The following is a 15522-nucleotide window of genomic DNA, read 5'->3' as shown; positions in this document are numbered from 1 at the left end:
TTAAATAAGTGTGATCCCTGCCTTAAACTTTTGTCTGTCTCAGGAACACGACAGCAGATTACGGTTATTCAGCTCCCACACAGAAAAATCTTGAACTACGGAACAAGTTATTCATTGGTTCTGATGTGTTTTTCTCAGTCACACAGAATTTTACAACCCTAATGAATCATCAGTGAGAGTAAGGTCTCTTTTTACATGGGCAACAGTAAAAAGAGTTAGTTCAGGTCACTTTTTGACTTCAGCCTCAACTCATACAGAGGAAATTAGACCGTCAGTCAGCTAACACTGAAGTGAATGTTAAAATGACTAGGTAAACTGAAATCAAATGTCTGTGTACAGTACACTTCCCCATACAACACCTGGATTAGCTGGATAACAGAGTGTCTGCACTAGGCTTTCATTTGTATATCAGTGAGAGTGAAAGCCACCACTGGCCATGCTGAAGAGACCACAGCTTGAGTGCCAGCACATAAACCAAGGCACACTGTAATAAACAGTGAGAAAGGGAATGTGCAAGCCCATACAAGTGTGACTGCAGTAAACCTCTCTGAAAACACTCATGTGGTGTAACTTGCAAATGACAGATTCGCAGTGAATGAGGTCAGGTCTTCCTAGAATCTATAATTACACAAGAATGTAAATATAGTACAGCATGACACAAATACAACACATTTGTGTGAACTGCTATTTATTCCTTCTAAATTGTGTTCAAATGGCTGTAAAAGAAGCACATTATCCGTGACTGAATGTCGTTATCACTTGCAGAGGCCTAGAGGGAAGCATGTTGTTCTGACCTCTGTGCAGTAAGATTAGGAGCCTCTAGCAGGCCAGATGCTGCACTGACTTCCTGCAGCTATGTCAGGCTGGGGACTGTGTATAGAGCACATACTGCAGTGTCTAATATGGTGTATCATGGAGGTATAATGACATTTCACACAGCACTCTCCTGACAGACAGAGGTGCTGGTTAAGCATTGCAGGCCTGCTACTGACATGCTGTACATACAGTATGTAGGCTGTGCACCAGGATTTAATGACTGAATTCATTTGAGGCTTGGATTGCAACTTGTGCTTTTTTTATATTTTTCTGTTATTGTTTTAATTGTTATTTTTGCTGGCGCTTTCAGTAGCTACAGTTTTGGAAAAATCAAATTAAAAAAAAAAATGTCTACAATCTGGCAGATGACTGAAGGCAGAGAGCTCAGCATCCCTTCCTGTACAAGAAAACTTTTCATGGAAAGGCAAGGCTGGGATTCATAAATTTTCTGCAGCTTGCTTTGCCAAACCACAGAAATTCCTGAATCTTCGCTTTCCTCAGGAGTTGGCGCCAGGCCACCACAGAACTATTGTCTTCTGAACCACTCAAACATACGGCCAGTCCTAAAGTGTAAACATTCTACCAGGACTATGTTCATTTACTATACAGAATTGTGCCTCGAACATACAATTCAATTTTACATCAGACTGATGTTCGAAACCATCATTTTCAACAGGTCCTGATCGCTTTTTGTATAGAAATTATTGGAAAATCGATTAAAAAAAAAAGATTGGAGATCAGACCTGTCTGAAATAATCGATTTGACCACCAATCTGACAGAAAATTGCATCGTGTGTGCCAGGCATTACAGTGTAAATATGATAGTCTGAGATCCCAATTGCAAATCTCTATGGCACAATCCTCTAACCTCTTCAGACAAGGTTAAGCAGTGCTGATCACCATAATTATTAAGTAGTGACTAGCTGATCAACTCTTTACCACACCAAAAGTGGAGAATGGAATAAGCTTCAATAAAGAACAGGCGGTGGGTGATACATGGCCACAATGCCAAAGTCAATGGGCTGCACATTTCCACTTTTTTGGTTAAAGAGCCAATTAAGCACATAACTCTTCGGAGTGCCACTTTAGGTTAAAGGAAGCCTGGAGTGAGAGGGGTATGGTGGCGGCCATATTTATTACCTTTAAACAATAACTGGGGCAGACTGAGTCAATGCTAGCCTATAAGGATGCCCGTTCTCACTAGGCTACTTGTTGCCTCTGCTTCGAAAAATACTCACCTTTCGCCATCCATTTGTGTCCTCCGCTGCTGTTGCTGCCATCCATTTGGGTCCCCGCACACTAGCAAAGCCAGTATACCAATCCTAGAGCCCCATCAGAAGCATTAGGCTACAATTGGTTTTCAATAGACCAAAAGGGAATTGTCCCTCTTCAGGGAGGAATCTCATTGGTTTGCTGAGTAGCTGACCAATGAAAATCCTCCCTGGTACTCAGGGAGGATTTCCATTGGTCTTTTTGCAAACCAATGGAAGCCTGATGCTTCTGATAGGGATCTGGGATCAGTATACCATTGTTTCTAGCTTGCAGAGACCTAAATGCATGGCAGTAGCAGGAGAACACGGTGACAGGTATAGAGCGGGTGGTGACAAAAACAGAATGGAAAACCAGATTAAAAAAAACTGACGCCCAATGTAACCGACTGATCCATTAAAAGGCAATTTTTTTTACAGAATCAGTTTTTCATCAAGTACCGTCTGAGCCCAGCCTTAGGCCTGGTACACACATACAATTTTGATTAGCAAATGATTGCCCAATTTTACCACCTCCATGTAGTATGAGAGCTTACTTAATCTGTGTTTATAGTATTTGATACCTGTTGGCTTTCATACAACATGCAGATGGTAAAATTGGTCAGTGATTGGCCAATCAAAATTGGATGTGTGCATGCAACTTTAGAGGCAGAGGATCAGCAAGACAGCTAGGCATACAGCATTGTTTATAAGGAAATAAAAATGGCTTATCCTCCTCACTTCAGCTTCCCTTTAATTACGGTAGCAGTGGGCAATTTCATCCCAGATTGCCACCATGAAAGATCATCCTTTGCTGTTTTGTAAAATCCACACTTGTGTAAATGTGGCAACCTCAATAAGTGTATAAGCCGCCATGTTATCAACCGTCAAAATTGACATTTATACGTAGCATGTGGGATGAGTAAAAAATATAAAATAAGTCGTAAACACAAAAAAAAACAAAACATATAGGGACTTTAGGAAAAAGCTTACTGAATATGCCATGCATTTCCACTGCTTACCTTTTATTGTGAAAGCATTTGGATAACGCCACAAACAATGTTTAAAATGTTCATCATGGAAACAGAGTCTTGGGAACACTGCTTTAGGGTTGGTTCACACCTAGGGCGTTCTCACTATTTAAGCGCCAGTGAAGGCGATAGTGCAATGATTCCCTGTGAGAGCGTTCACATCTGAGCAGTTCCTTTCCGATCTGCTCAGCAAAGCGTTGCCTGTACCATTTGTAGGGCGATTTTGCTACAATGGAAGGTATAGGAAAAGCGCAAAATGCTCACAAAATCACTTTCTGCATCGATTGCGTTTTGATGAATGCATACATTGGATTTGATCATTTCCAGGTGAAAGACTTAACTTTCTGACTTGCGTCAGGAAGTGAAAAAAATCGCTCTGTAAAAGCGCTTTACACAAAATCGAAGCGCGCAGGTAAGCGCCGGAAGGAGAAAAAAACTCACTAAAAAAAACGAAAATCGCTGGCGTCAGCAATTACGATTTTTGATGTTAAAGACTAATAGATGTGCTTTATATGTGCATAAAAACAAAGTAGCAATGCAGATGGCCTGAAATTATGTATGATGATTGGTGCTATATATTTAGGGCTGAATTGAATGCACAGCTTTCTCTCAACAAAAGTGGATTTTTGCTTTAAAAGCAAATGTTATTCTGCATAATCCAATAAGCAGAGTGTTTTGGTTGTGCCACAGAGCGGGGCAGCTGCCGGGTCAGCAGCACAGTAGTAATCTCTAACACAAACATGCCAGCAATGTGCAGAACTGACAGGCGTGATGTGGGAGCTCGCAGTCAGCCGACCCAGTCACATTTCAGCCTGAATTCAGGCCAAAAACAACATGGAGAAAATGATAAACCCAAGTAAAACAGGAAATTGTTCCTTTATTGTTCCTCTACTGTGGAAAATATTTAAGAAATATTTACAGTGCGTTTTTTGGGGGAGGAATAATTCATCTTTCTGGAATTTTCTTCATCTCTGCATTTCCATCATCTAGAGCACAGGTGTCAAACACAAGGTCCACATGCCAAATGTGGCCCTCCAGAGCTTCAAATACGCATCATTGTCAGCAGTGTAAGAACCACAGCACACTGAAATCCCGTCCAGAGAAGCACACCAGTGACATGGTTACTGGATTAAATGCTATCAGTTTGAGGTGGGGTGCAGCAACAGCCCATGGGACCCCTCAGCAAAATTACCACAGGGACCCTTCTAGGGATCTGAAACCCCTTAAAGGGGAACTGAAGAGAGAGGTATATGGAGGCTGCCATGTTTATTTCCTTTTAAGCAATACCAGTTGCCTGGCAGCCCTGCTGATCCCCTGCCTCTAATACTATTAGCCATAGTTTTATTTTATGTTTAAATCTACTTTTTAAGTTTTAACTTTTGTTTTTGCTCAATGACACATTCATTGAAGTATGCCAGAGCCAAAACCTATGAACTATTGACACCATCTCTTTTCTGCTCTCAGAAGCCATTTTCTACTAGGAAAGTGTTTTATAGTTAGAATTTCTGATCAATGAGGGTCACACTGTAGTCTCTTCCTGTCTGAGTCAGGACTGATTCAACCACTTGCATACCTGATATTTAACTTTTTTCAGGCAGAGAAAGAAAAAAGGAACACAGCATAGTTATTTGTGTGCTTGGCACTGTACATACTCATGTCTATCTCATGTCACATGTCACTTTGGGTATACTTTAATGCCTTCTATACCAGGCATTGGGTAAATCAATCAGGCAGCACATACAGTAACAGCAAGAAGCACTGCGACTCTTCTCTTCTAACTGTGAAAAAATATTTCCCAACATCACAAAATTGCCATTTATATGCCACGAGAAAGGATACATTTATTGCATTTATTCCCTGAATAGATCAGATTGTGGATTTCTGCCTCTTCTAAAATACATTTGTCATCTATAATAATGTGGCAGAAAGTCACATTCTTTGCAATTGGCAGATCCTAATAAGGAAAAATCTTACATATCAGAGATGCTCCTTGCCAGCTCTGCTCCATCCAAGGCCTATTCGGGGGGATTAGGAAAGCCTCAGTGTGAGGAGCAGGCCAAGACTTCGGGCCCGTTTCCATTACGGCGATTCTGCAGAGTTTCCCCGCACATGATTCGCACGGGGAAACTCTGCCATAGGGGATGACGGGACCGCGGCAGAATCGCTTGCAGGAGCGATTCGGCCGGAACCCCCCGCAGAATTAGCTGTGGAGGCTGCGAATCCCATAGCCGTGCATGGCACGGCTCATGAGATTCGCCTGCGATCCCGCCCACCCGCTCAGTGCGGCGTGCGTCTGCGAGCCGCACGCCGCACTAGTGGAGACGAGCCCTTAGAGGTGAAGAACTTGGACAAGGGAAACTTCACAGCAGGAAGCTGCAGTGCAGAAAGAAGCTATTTCAGCTGCAGCAGTTTACTGATATAACACAATGTGATTGTGTATCATCAATGGGAAGAGAGATGGTCCAGCTTGCATGCAAAGTGTATGGAGCTTAGAATTGGGCCAATCAAACCAACAGGAAGGTAATTTGATTGGCTAAATTCCAAGCTGCATGCAAATTGTATGAAATTTGCATGCCAGCCAGAAGTATTAGGATCTCATTGACCATCTCTACATGGGAAATAGTTGCATAGAAAACATCCTCTAGTATGATTTGCACCTGAGCCTAGAGAAAAAACGGCTTATACGAGAAGAAGGAGAAGTCTGGCTGCCTGAAGTCACAATTCTCATAAGGGTGCACTACATAAGCCACACTGCACTGGGGGGGCCTCTAGAATGTCAACTTTTACTACGCCTGCGTAGTAGAGACCTGATGACATCGGCTACACCACGTGACCAGCGCCGTGGAGCGCACATGAAGCCGACCTGGCGAGGTCAGCTTCTTCAGTGGAGGACACCGGCAGTGAGGGGAGCTGTGGCGAGGGACCAGGACAGCTGCCAAGGGCTGGAGGAAGCCCCAGGTAAGTGGATTTTGATTTTGATTTTACCTTGGATGTATCCTTTAAACATTTACAAAGTAAGTTGAATGTTTTACTGTCTCTAACCAGTGGCAGCCTTAGAAGGACAACTGTAACGAGAGGTGTGCAGAGGCTGCCATATTTATTTCCTTTTAAGCAATACCAGTTGCCTGGGGATCCTGATGATCCTCTGCCTATAATATCTTTAGCCATAGCCCTTGAACAAGCATGCAGTAGATCAGGTGTATGACATTATGGTCCGATCTGACAAGATTATCTGCATGCTTGTTTCTGGTGTTATTCAGACACTACTGCAACCAAAGTTCAGCAGGGCTGCCAGGCAACTGGTATTGTTTAAAAGGAAATAAAAATGGCAGCCTCCACATTCTTCTCACTACAGTTATCCTTTAAGGGTCCTAGAGTTAGAAAAAGGTCAATAGTTCATGTATTATGCATTTAATCTCTCCCTGCCCTCATAAGATGTATTCTGCCAGGAAAACTTTTATGGCGGTAATTTGATTATCAGTGATGTTTACTATATTCCCAACAAGGTACCAACCGCAGCTGTCACTTTCATGTCTAGAAATTAACTCTTTCAGACAGCAAAATAAAATAAGTAAAACAGCCTGGTTATATGTTTTATACTGTACATACATATTTGTATCTCATCACATCAATTATCCCATCAGGTACACTTCAAAGTGAATCCTGGTAGCTCCAAAACGTTATTCTTAAATCATAATTTACTTTCAGAAATCTAACTAATAAACCTAGTTAAACATCATCTGAAGAGAAGGAAGGTGCCTTTGCAGAGTAGCACACAATGAAACCGATAGCTTATACACCAGAGAAGACACGAGACATGATAGATGATGTTTCCCTATAGAAATAGCAACATCTAAAGTTGAACTACTGCTTGCTACTTATAGCCAAGTTGTAGGAAAAACTAATTGGGAAAGTATGCTCTAAATATAGAAAGGAGAGAGATTTACAGCAATAAAAAATTATGTCCTGTCTCCATTTATGGAGTGTCTCTAGGGGAATTAGCTTTCTTTGCTACACAGCACACAAAATGTCAATGGCTGATCTTCCATCACACAGAAGTAAGGGGGACCAGAAGGTAAACTGAAATTTATTGGGATTATTCTCTCCTGTGGAAAACACAGGAGAGAATAATACAGATTATGTAAAAGTCTTAAGGTGGCCAGACATCTGTCGATTTAGCGGCCAATCGACAAGCCGATTCAATTATCGAATCGAACGAAAATCTGTTGCAACAAGCAGCATGCCTGATCGATGGTTCGAATCAGGACGATATTGGTCAAATGTATGAGACATGCTGGAAAATCTCAGGCAGATGTGGTCAATCAGGAGCGCAGAGCTAACATCATGCAATATGGTAACAACCTGTGACGGAACCCCTGGCTGCAGTTTTTCTCCAAAGGTGAGATTTGAGCCCCCCGGTGCCTGTGAAAGAATATACTTTATATATACATATATATATTTGGGACTTAAGCTGCTTGGAGATGGTCTAACGGCCTTGGCCTTTAACATGATAAACTATAATGTTCATTTTCAATCTCTTTGGCTTTCTCTAGTCCATGATCAGTGTTTGTCAGCAAGACAAAGTATTCTTTTCATTTCAAACAGTATTGGAAATGTGTGATTCTACATAGATAATAAAAGTGGTTAATCCAGACTTTATTGTTAAAACAACTACAAACAGAATGGTGGGGAGAAAAATCTTTTGATATCTTCTGTCCATTCATAACACTGAAAATCAGGGTTTGTGGGGCAGCGGTCATGGGCCACTGTACACACGTCCAACTATCAGCTGAGTTTACCTGTACAAGAGTCTTATGCCTGCTACACATTATGCAATTTCCCATCAGATCGATGGGTTGAATCAATTTCGGTTACATCCAATCAGCTCCAGATCAAGAACGGGATCAATCTTGTGCAGTAATAATCTAAAAATCGATCCCGCTATCGATCGGGAGCAGATCGGCCATCGGAAATTATTGATTCGACCGGAGAGTCGGCTGGGAAATTGCATAGTGTGTACCAGGCATAAGTGTAGCACCTAGGTTCTCAACAGGTTGTATGTGTACCCATGGGGGCTGGGTTTGGGGGAATAATTGACCTTCTCAGAGCTTTAGGAAATAAGATACGGTGGCGTAGTGGTTAGCGCTCACGCTTTGCAGGGCTGGGTTCCTGGTTCGAATCCCAGCCAGGTCAACATCTGCAAGGAGTTTGTATGTTCTCCCCGTGTCTGTGTGGGTTTCCTCCGGGCACTCCGGTTTCCTCCCACATCCCAAAAACATACAGTTAAGTGTCTTTCCCCTAAAAATTACTCCTAGACTACGATACATACAGTACACCAGGGGTCCCCAAACGTTTTGGGTCGAGGGCCGGGTCAACATACTTCAGACTGCTGGGGGGCCGGAGTATATATAAAATGATGTAGAAGTCTTTTCGGGCCAGACAGTGAAGCATACCCAGGTGACAACCTGCAGTAGACAGCAGTGTCACCTGATGTGGTATTTGATTGGAAACCAGTGAATGACTGCTTTCTGGCTTCCATATGGATGAGTGGTGCCAGCACTGCCATTTAATATGCGGACCACCAATATTTGAAGATGTAGCTGACCTCACCTATAAGTAGTACATTTTGTGTGTAGGGGGCCAGTAAAAAAAAAAAAACCCTCAGGGGGCCACATTCGGCCTGCGGGCCTTAGTTTGAGGACCACTGCAGTACACGATACATACATAGATAGATATAGGACTATGACAGGGATTAGATTGTGAGCCCCTCTGAGGGACAGTTAGTGACAAGACTATATATACTCTGTAAAGTGCTACAGAAAATGTCGGCAATATATAAATACTACATAATAAAAATTATGCATAAATTAGCCCGAATAAGTATTTTTAGTTAATGAAAAGCATAAACAAAGTTTTAAAGAAAGTACATGCAAATACTGAGAATGCGTAACAAATGTTGCCATTTATAATATGGGGTACTCGGCAAGCCCTGTCTCTGGTAAAGAGGTACGTGCTGCAAAAATGTTGAGAAACTCTTAGCACATAGGAACAAATAGATCTGCTTGTATCTCCTCACAGACTCATCCGTGCTGTGGAACAGCGCCACCTGCCTTTCATTTCACTGTCCTGTTAATAGCGCTGCACAGAATTGGTTTTGTTGCACGGTTTCACTATAGCTATAACTAATCATTAACAGATGCTCCTGGTTAGTGCCAGCACTGTGACTATTTGTTGCAATAGAAACAAATATGTTGCAATAGTTACCTGAGCATCAACTGTTTGATAACATTTCAAATGTGTTACTTTCTAATCTAATCTATGGTAAAAATTAATTAATGGACATTAGCAACAAGGCAAAAAAGGCAAATATTGTGACCTGCGTCTCCTTTAAACCACATAGAAACGCAGTGTCTATTGGAGCCGGGTCAGAAGCATACACACACATGTAAGGTTTATTCAGAGGAGTGGAGAGAATTACATCAATATCAGGAGGATCGTCCCGGGGATCCTGAGGGGCCTCACACAAGGCAAGTTTGACTAAAATCCCAATTTCTCCCCAAGAAACAAAAGTTTCTGTTTTCATCCTGGTGGTACATGGTGTAATCACATCATGCTGCGGGAACAATAAGCCAGAGACTAAACAGCATATCAAACATTTCAGCTTCTGCCTCATCAACGCCAGATGATCTGCACTGTGCTGCATACGGCCAGAGCTCACTGCTTGTAGCTGCAGCACAGAACCTACATGTCAGAGATATGAGCGTTCCACCTTCCTAAGATACTCCTGCACTATAAAACTGTGTACAGAGAGAGCAGAACTGACACTAGAAGCCTGTGTATCTTATTACATCTAAAAGCCCTAGTTCAGCCTTCCATTAAAAAGGCACAAAGCACCTCATGTCCAAAATGTGGAACACACTCACCTGATCTAGTTAATTTATTATAGAAATGTCCTCAGATAATTTTTTAGGGAAAAAGTTGAAAGAATGTGTATGGTGCTTATATCTAAGCGAAGAATATTAACATATTGGGAGGCTCTGTTTCATGCTAATGACCCATCTGATAAATCAAGGGATAGGGTTATTAAACCCATAGAACACTTAATATTCATGGCAGCAAAAACATCTATTTTAAGACAATAATGGGTCCATCCTTCACCTCCATCCCAAAACCAATTAGTGGATACTTTGCACTCTTTAATGTATATTGCTAAATTCGATGCTGAACAAAACAAAACCAAGGCAAAGGCAAAATTCTTTATATTATGGGGTCAATTAAAAAATATGTCCCAAGAACAGAACTTTACAACCTTATGGAACCGTTTAAATGGAGAAGATGGTACTTGTTGGGCCGCATAGATGGATCTTTGGGAATATTTGATATAGGAGACTGACGCTGGATTACTTCTCTATATCTATTCCATACGTCTGAAATTAGGGGTTATTAGATTTCAAAGATAATTGGGATTTAAAAGGGAACTTGGTTTTGTTTAAACTAACGGGATTTGCTGATGGGTGCCTGCGACACTGTACAGTTTGGTTGTTTTTGTTACGGCTTCCTCATGTTGAGGATAAGCCATAAACTGTTAATGTTCTAAAAATGAGCTGGTCTCTGTTTGGATACAGCAATTGTGTGGACATTATAATATCTTTTTCATGTTTTTCACTATGTGTATCTAAAAAAGTATGTTATACTTTTTCAATATGCAGCTCAATAAAAATTTGTTAAAAAAAAAAAAAAGCACAGAGCAGCAATGCACAATATTGCGTGCATTGGAAATCTGTGCTTTTTGCAAGAACCATATAATCACATTATAGTAAACTCTGTGGGCGGACCATGCATCATATTTCAGCCATGGTCAGTGGGTTGGCTGGCAACCCCTTGTAGCCTGCTTGCCATCTACAAACCACTCTGGGCCTGCGTGGATTACCTCAAAAGCACCAGCCTGTGAGACCTACCGTAGGCTTCCTGTGCAAACTGCTGCCAGATTACTGATCATCATCTGTGACTTGCTTGTGCATGGCTGCAATCCTACAGTATTATCCGGGCTGCACAGAAACGTGGACACTACAAGTACTGCACCTGCATAAACTGGTGAGACCCAGGCTTCCTGTGCAAGCTGTTGCAGGTTCATAGCATGCAAATCCCAGCACTGTGCATTTTGATATAACTTAGGCACTGTCTGTGCTTGCTTGCTGAGCCATTGAAAAAAAAATGACTCCCAATTATTGACTAAATTAAGATCCAGTACCATAGTATACTTTATGTGCTTCAATATGAAAATTATGATATAGTAAACTTCTGATATAGTAAACAACTTTGCCCGGTCTCTTGGAGTTTACCATTAAAGGGATTCTACTGTAATTATTAGAATTACTTGGCTTACTCCTCTAGTTCTATTTCCAGTTAGTCTAGTTCTGTCAGGTCTATCATCTTTGACTACCTACTGTAAGTGACAGCAACATAGAAGAAAAGTAATTAATAGTGCACCTTACTCTGTGAGAAATTGCTTTGCATATGTATGTATTTTGAATTTTACACCTTTTTGCGATAGTGGTCCTTTAATACGAGAGAACAATTTTACTGGACAAAATGCTGTCCAGATTCTTTCCCCTGGTTTTGGGTCACCCCGAGCTGCTTGGGTATCCTTTTTTCCCTGGAATTTCTCCTGGTTTAAAGGAGCTACCATGTTCCCTCAACGTTTAGCTGCCCTTATTTATCCAGAGGGAATGTGTGAAGATAGCATCTGTGGCTTCTGTAAACTCTTTGAAGCATTTGTCCTAATTACCCACCCCCTCTCGGTTAATGAAAGGTACGGTTTACTCTTGCTAATGTGTGCAACAAAACAAATTAGTCTTTAGCTGCCTGAAATTTCTGAAGTCTGACAAGCTGCAGAAGTAAGCCAATAATAAAACCTCTGCGGAACTTTTAAAATGTAGTAAAAAAAAAAAAAAAAAAGTAAAATGGAAGATTTATTTTTTAATAATGAGACACATTGTTGGCATGCATTTTTAATGTGCTATTGAGATGCTCTGGGTGCTAAAAATGGTGCTCGGTTAACTTTAAAGCAGGAATGTATAATGTGAGTGGGGTGAGTGGGGGTAGTGAAGGGTGTAGTACTGTGACAGGTGTATTGGGAAGGTGAATGTTGAGGTGAGCAGAGGACGGGGAGTGTGAGTAAGTCCTGAAGAAAGCAGGGAGTTCAGTTCAGAAGTTTGATGCTAATGTTAGGGCTATTTTAGAGTTACAGGTAATTTACAATCAGGCATACACTGAAGAGTAGTAAGTATTTAAAGAGGAGCTGTTAGGTATAAGGTCTCAGAGAAAATAAACACATATATCAGTAGCTAAAGATTGGCTGTACTTACATTACATATGCATTTCACTGTCCACGTTTGTACTTCACAGAATTTTTATATAGTATATGCAGAGATTGATGCTCCTGACAGCTCATGGCAGGTTCCATGTTTTTCTGTCAAATGTGTCGTCATGTCCTGCCTGCTTCCTGATCACAGATAAGCTCGTACTGAATAACACAGTGTGCAGTGAATATTAATGAGCCATGTGGCTAGGAACAATAGCTGACTCCTGCAGTGTACCCAGCCCGGAGATTTATCAGTGCTACGCGCTGGACTGATTACAAGCTGCTGTAACGTCTCATTAGCAGCCGAGGGGAGGGCCCCAGAATGCTTTGCAGTATAGTATGCGGCTTGCGTCCTCTTAGGTCTAACAGCTTTTCTGATAAGCCCACATCAAAGGTAACTGAGATTTTTATCTTCACTAATGGCTTTTTGGCTTCCTTCTAAACTGTTTAACACAGGAGAATAGAGGTTTAAATTAGCTTCTGCAGCCTGACAGTTGCTCTTTAAGTCAGGATACAACACTACAGTCTTATTTTGGAAAAAAAAAAAAAGGAGTTAGGAATCAGGAGTATGAGAATGCTAAACACAATGAAACCTCATGGAGTTCTCGGTCACCACATTGTTGGATGAGTAAGTTACCTCTGCACATGCTATTATTGGAGTCATGATTACCAGAAGAGCAGTCTAGTTTAATCATCAGTTTCCTGGGAGATAAATAATTCTTATTTTAAGTGACAAATCAATGATTGTCAAGTTGGAAATTATCTATGGCTGAAAATCTCAATGTAATTCTTTTAACAGGCCCCTTCAGAGACTGCCAGCATGCCAGAGATTCAGGATTTACTAGCACTGGCATCTACTTGATAAAACCAACCAATGCCAATAACCACATGCAGCTCTGGTGTGACAACAGTCTGGACCCCGGAGGCTGGGCAGTGATACAGAGGAGACTTGATGGATCGGCCAACTTCTTCAGGAACTGGGAGACATATAAAGTGAGCACTACACGCTATTTATTCATCATGCTCTGAAAACATACACACAATATACAAGTGATCAGCAGTATAGATGAGAGGTTCATGCCAGGTATGAAAGAACATAAATCACTAGCTAAAAGAAACCACTAAGGTATTGTTTCCCAAACTGAGGAAACCAAAGCACTGGAAGTCTCAGGATATCTTTGTAGAAAATCTGCTCACGTTAGAATGGTCTAACAGCAGTGCTAATTCAGAACTAATCACATTCCAGAGAACCCTCCAACTTTAGGCCCCCCTCACAGAACTCACCTACCCGAGATCCAGATCAGCACTGCATTACTTCCTCCTGTCCTCTGTGGGGCGCTTTATCCCTATAGCAAGATCGCTGTCTGTCGTCATGCAATGGAGGGTAATCTCCCCTGAGACATCGAGAGCCTCAGAGGACACAGAGGAGATGTCCGAATCCCCGAGAGATGAGTTTTTAAATGCGGCTCCTCTCTCAGTAATTACCCACCTGGCAGTAACCCCAGATTGGGAATATCACTAGGGAGGTTAATAAGTACATAGTTTATTGCACGCTTTTAAAACTAAATATTTGCTAATTTCAGAAGACTTACATTAACATAAATAATTATATAAATCAATTACGTCACTGCTTTTCTATGCCCATTCCAAGTGGGCTCTCCTACAAGAGCATGTTCAGTCTGGAAGCTTGCTCTGTGCAGTGTCACTGGCACAGTGGTAGTCTGTCAAACGTCTTATATACACATTTCTTTTATTTATATGCAAGTGTGTGGCAAAGAAGGATTAAGATGAAATGGGGCCCAAGGCAAGATTTTGCCTCCCATTATAGTATTCCTAGTAAGCAGAGGTAGGAGAGTGGTCAAAAGAGGTGACAGCCAGGCCCCTTGAAACCCACTAGGACCCAGGCACCTGTCTTAATTGCTTTGTGGATAATCCTGGTGTGTGCATACAAAGCGACAGATACTAATACAGTAAGCAGCATTCTGATTCTTATAAAACAATGACACCAACACCATCAGCCATACAAATGCCACCGCCTCACACAGATATTACCAACAATGAAATCTAGATATCAAAAACCATTTAACCCCTCTCTCTCTCTCTCTCCATATAGAAAGGCTTCGGAAACATTGATTCAGAGTATTGGCTGGGATTAGAGAACATCTATCATCTGACAAACCAAGATAACTATAAACTGCTGATTGAGCTGGAAGATTGGAACAATAAGAAGGTGTATGCTGAATATAGCAGCTTCCGACTGGAGCCAGAGTCGGATTACTACAGGCTGCGATTGGGGACATACCAGGGAAACGCTGGAGACTCCATGGTTTGGCATAACGGCAAGCAGTTCACTACGTTGGACAGAGACAGAGACATGTATACAGGTAGGGCATGTGGGTCGTGTTTTATTCTTCGCCGTTATTGCTTTTTCCACTACTACTGTCAAATGCTTAGCTCTAACCAATCACATTATTGATACTGCGCCCCGTCCTCCCCAAAACCACCACATTACCACTTATCTCCCGGTCTTCCCTTCTCCTTTCCATCAACCCATTAATGACTCTTACTCTAACCTCCCCATATTTAATCCCTGACTAACCCCCCATACAGTCCCAATGGTAACCTTTTCCTAACTCCTAAACCTTACCTCCTGTCTAATAAACCCTTTCTGACATAACTCCTAACATTGGTCCTTAGACTCTTATCCCCAACCTCCCCAATGATGTCAACTCCCCCCCTCCCCCCAACACACACTAATGTTAACACTCTACCTCCTCCCCCACCCAGATGTCCACTTCCTCCTGCTCAGTCTTCACCTACTAATACTGATCTGAATCCACCATCAAGAGATATAATGCAACTCTGTCGAGGATCTAGTATGTATACAGCCACTGTTCCAGAGTTATGAACCATCTCAGCCAAGTGCAATTGTTTCCCTCCTACCTTGCCCTTCTCCATAGTAACAGAATGCATCATGATAAGCCATTGCCTGCATGGCATGAACTATAGCACTAATGATTGTGTCCTGTACCCAGCGGATGGCAATCATTCTGCACGTGCGCAC

The 15522-nt window shown here is 41.8% G+C and overlaps 2 protein-coding genes across 6 annotated transcripts in view; one reads left to right on the top strand and one right to left on the bottom strand.

Moving 5' to 3' along the window:
• Positions 1–15522, bottom strand: part of RALGPS2 (Ral GEF with PH domain and SH3 binding motif 2) — a 340810-nt gene that overhangs the window by 111303 nt on the left and 213985 nt on the right. The gene's annotated exons all lie outside the window — the stretch shown is intronic.
• The window catches only part of ANGPTL1 (angiopoietin like 1), a 40900-nt gene that overhangs the window by 22116 nt on the left and 3262 nt on the right, over positions 1–15522 (top strand). For both annotated transcript variants that reach the window (XM_068242551.1, XM_068242550.1), the window contains exons 3-4: positions 13258–13451; positions 14572–14842. In XM_068242551.1, the coding sequence (XP_068098652.1) occupies positions 13258–13451; positions 14572–14842 (465 nt within the window). The remainder of the gene's footprint in view (positions 1–13257; positions 13452–14571; positions 14843–15522) is intronic.

The sequence above is a fragment of the Hyperolius riggenbachi genome, chromosome 6 (genome assembly GCF_040937935.1).
Source record: "Hyperolius riggenbachi isolate aHypRig1 chromosome 6, aHypRig1.pri, whole genome shotgun sequence".
Taxonomy (NCBI): Eukaryota; Metazoa; Chordata; class Amphibia; order Anura; family Hyperoliidae; genus Hyperolius; species Hyperolius riggenbachi.
This window is presented reverse-complemented; position numbering and strand designations above follow the sequence as displayed.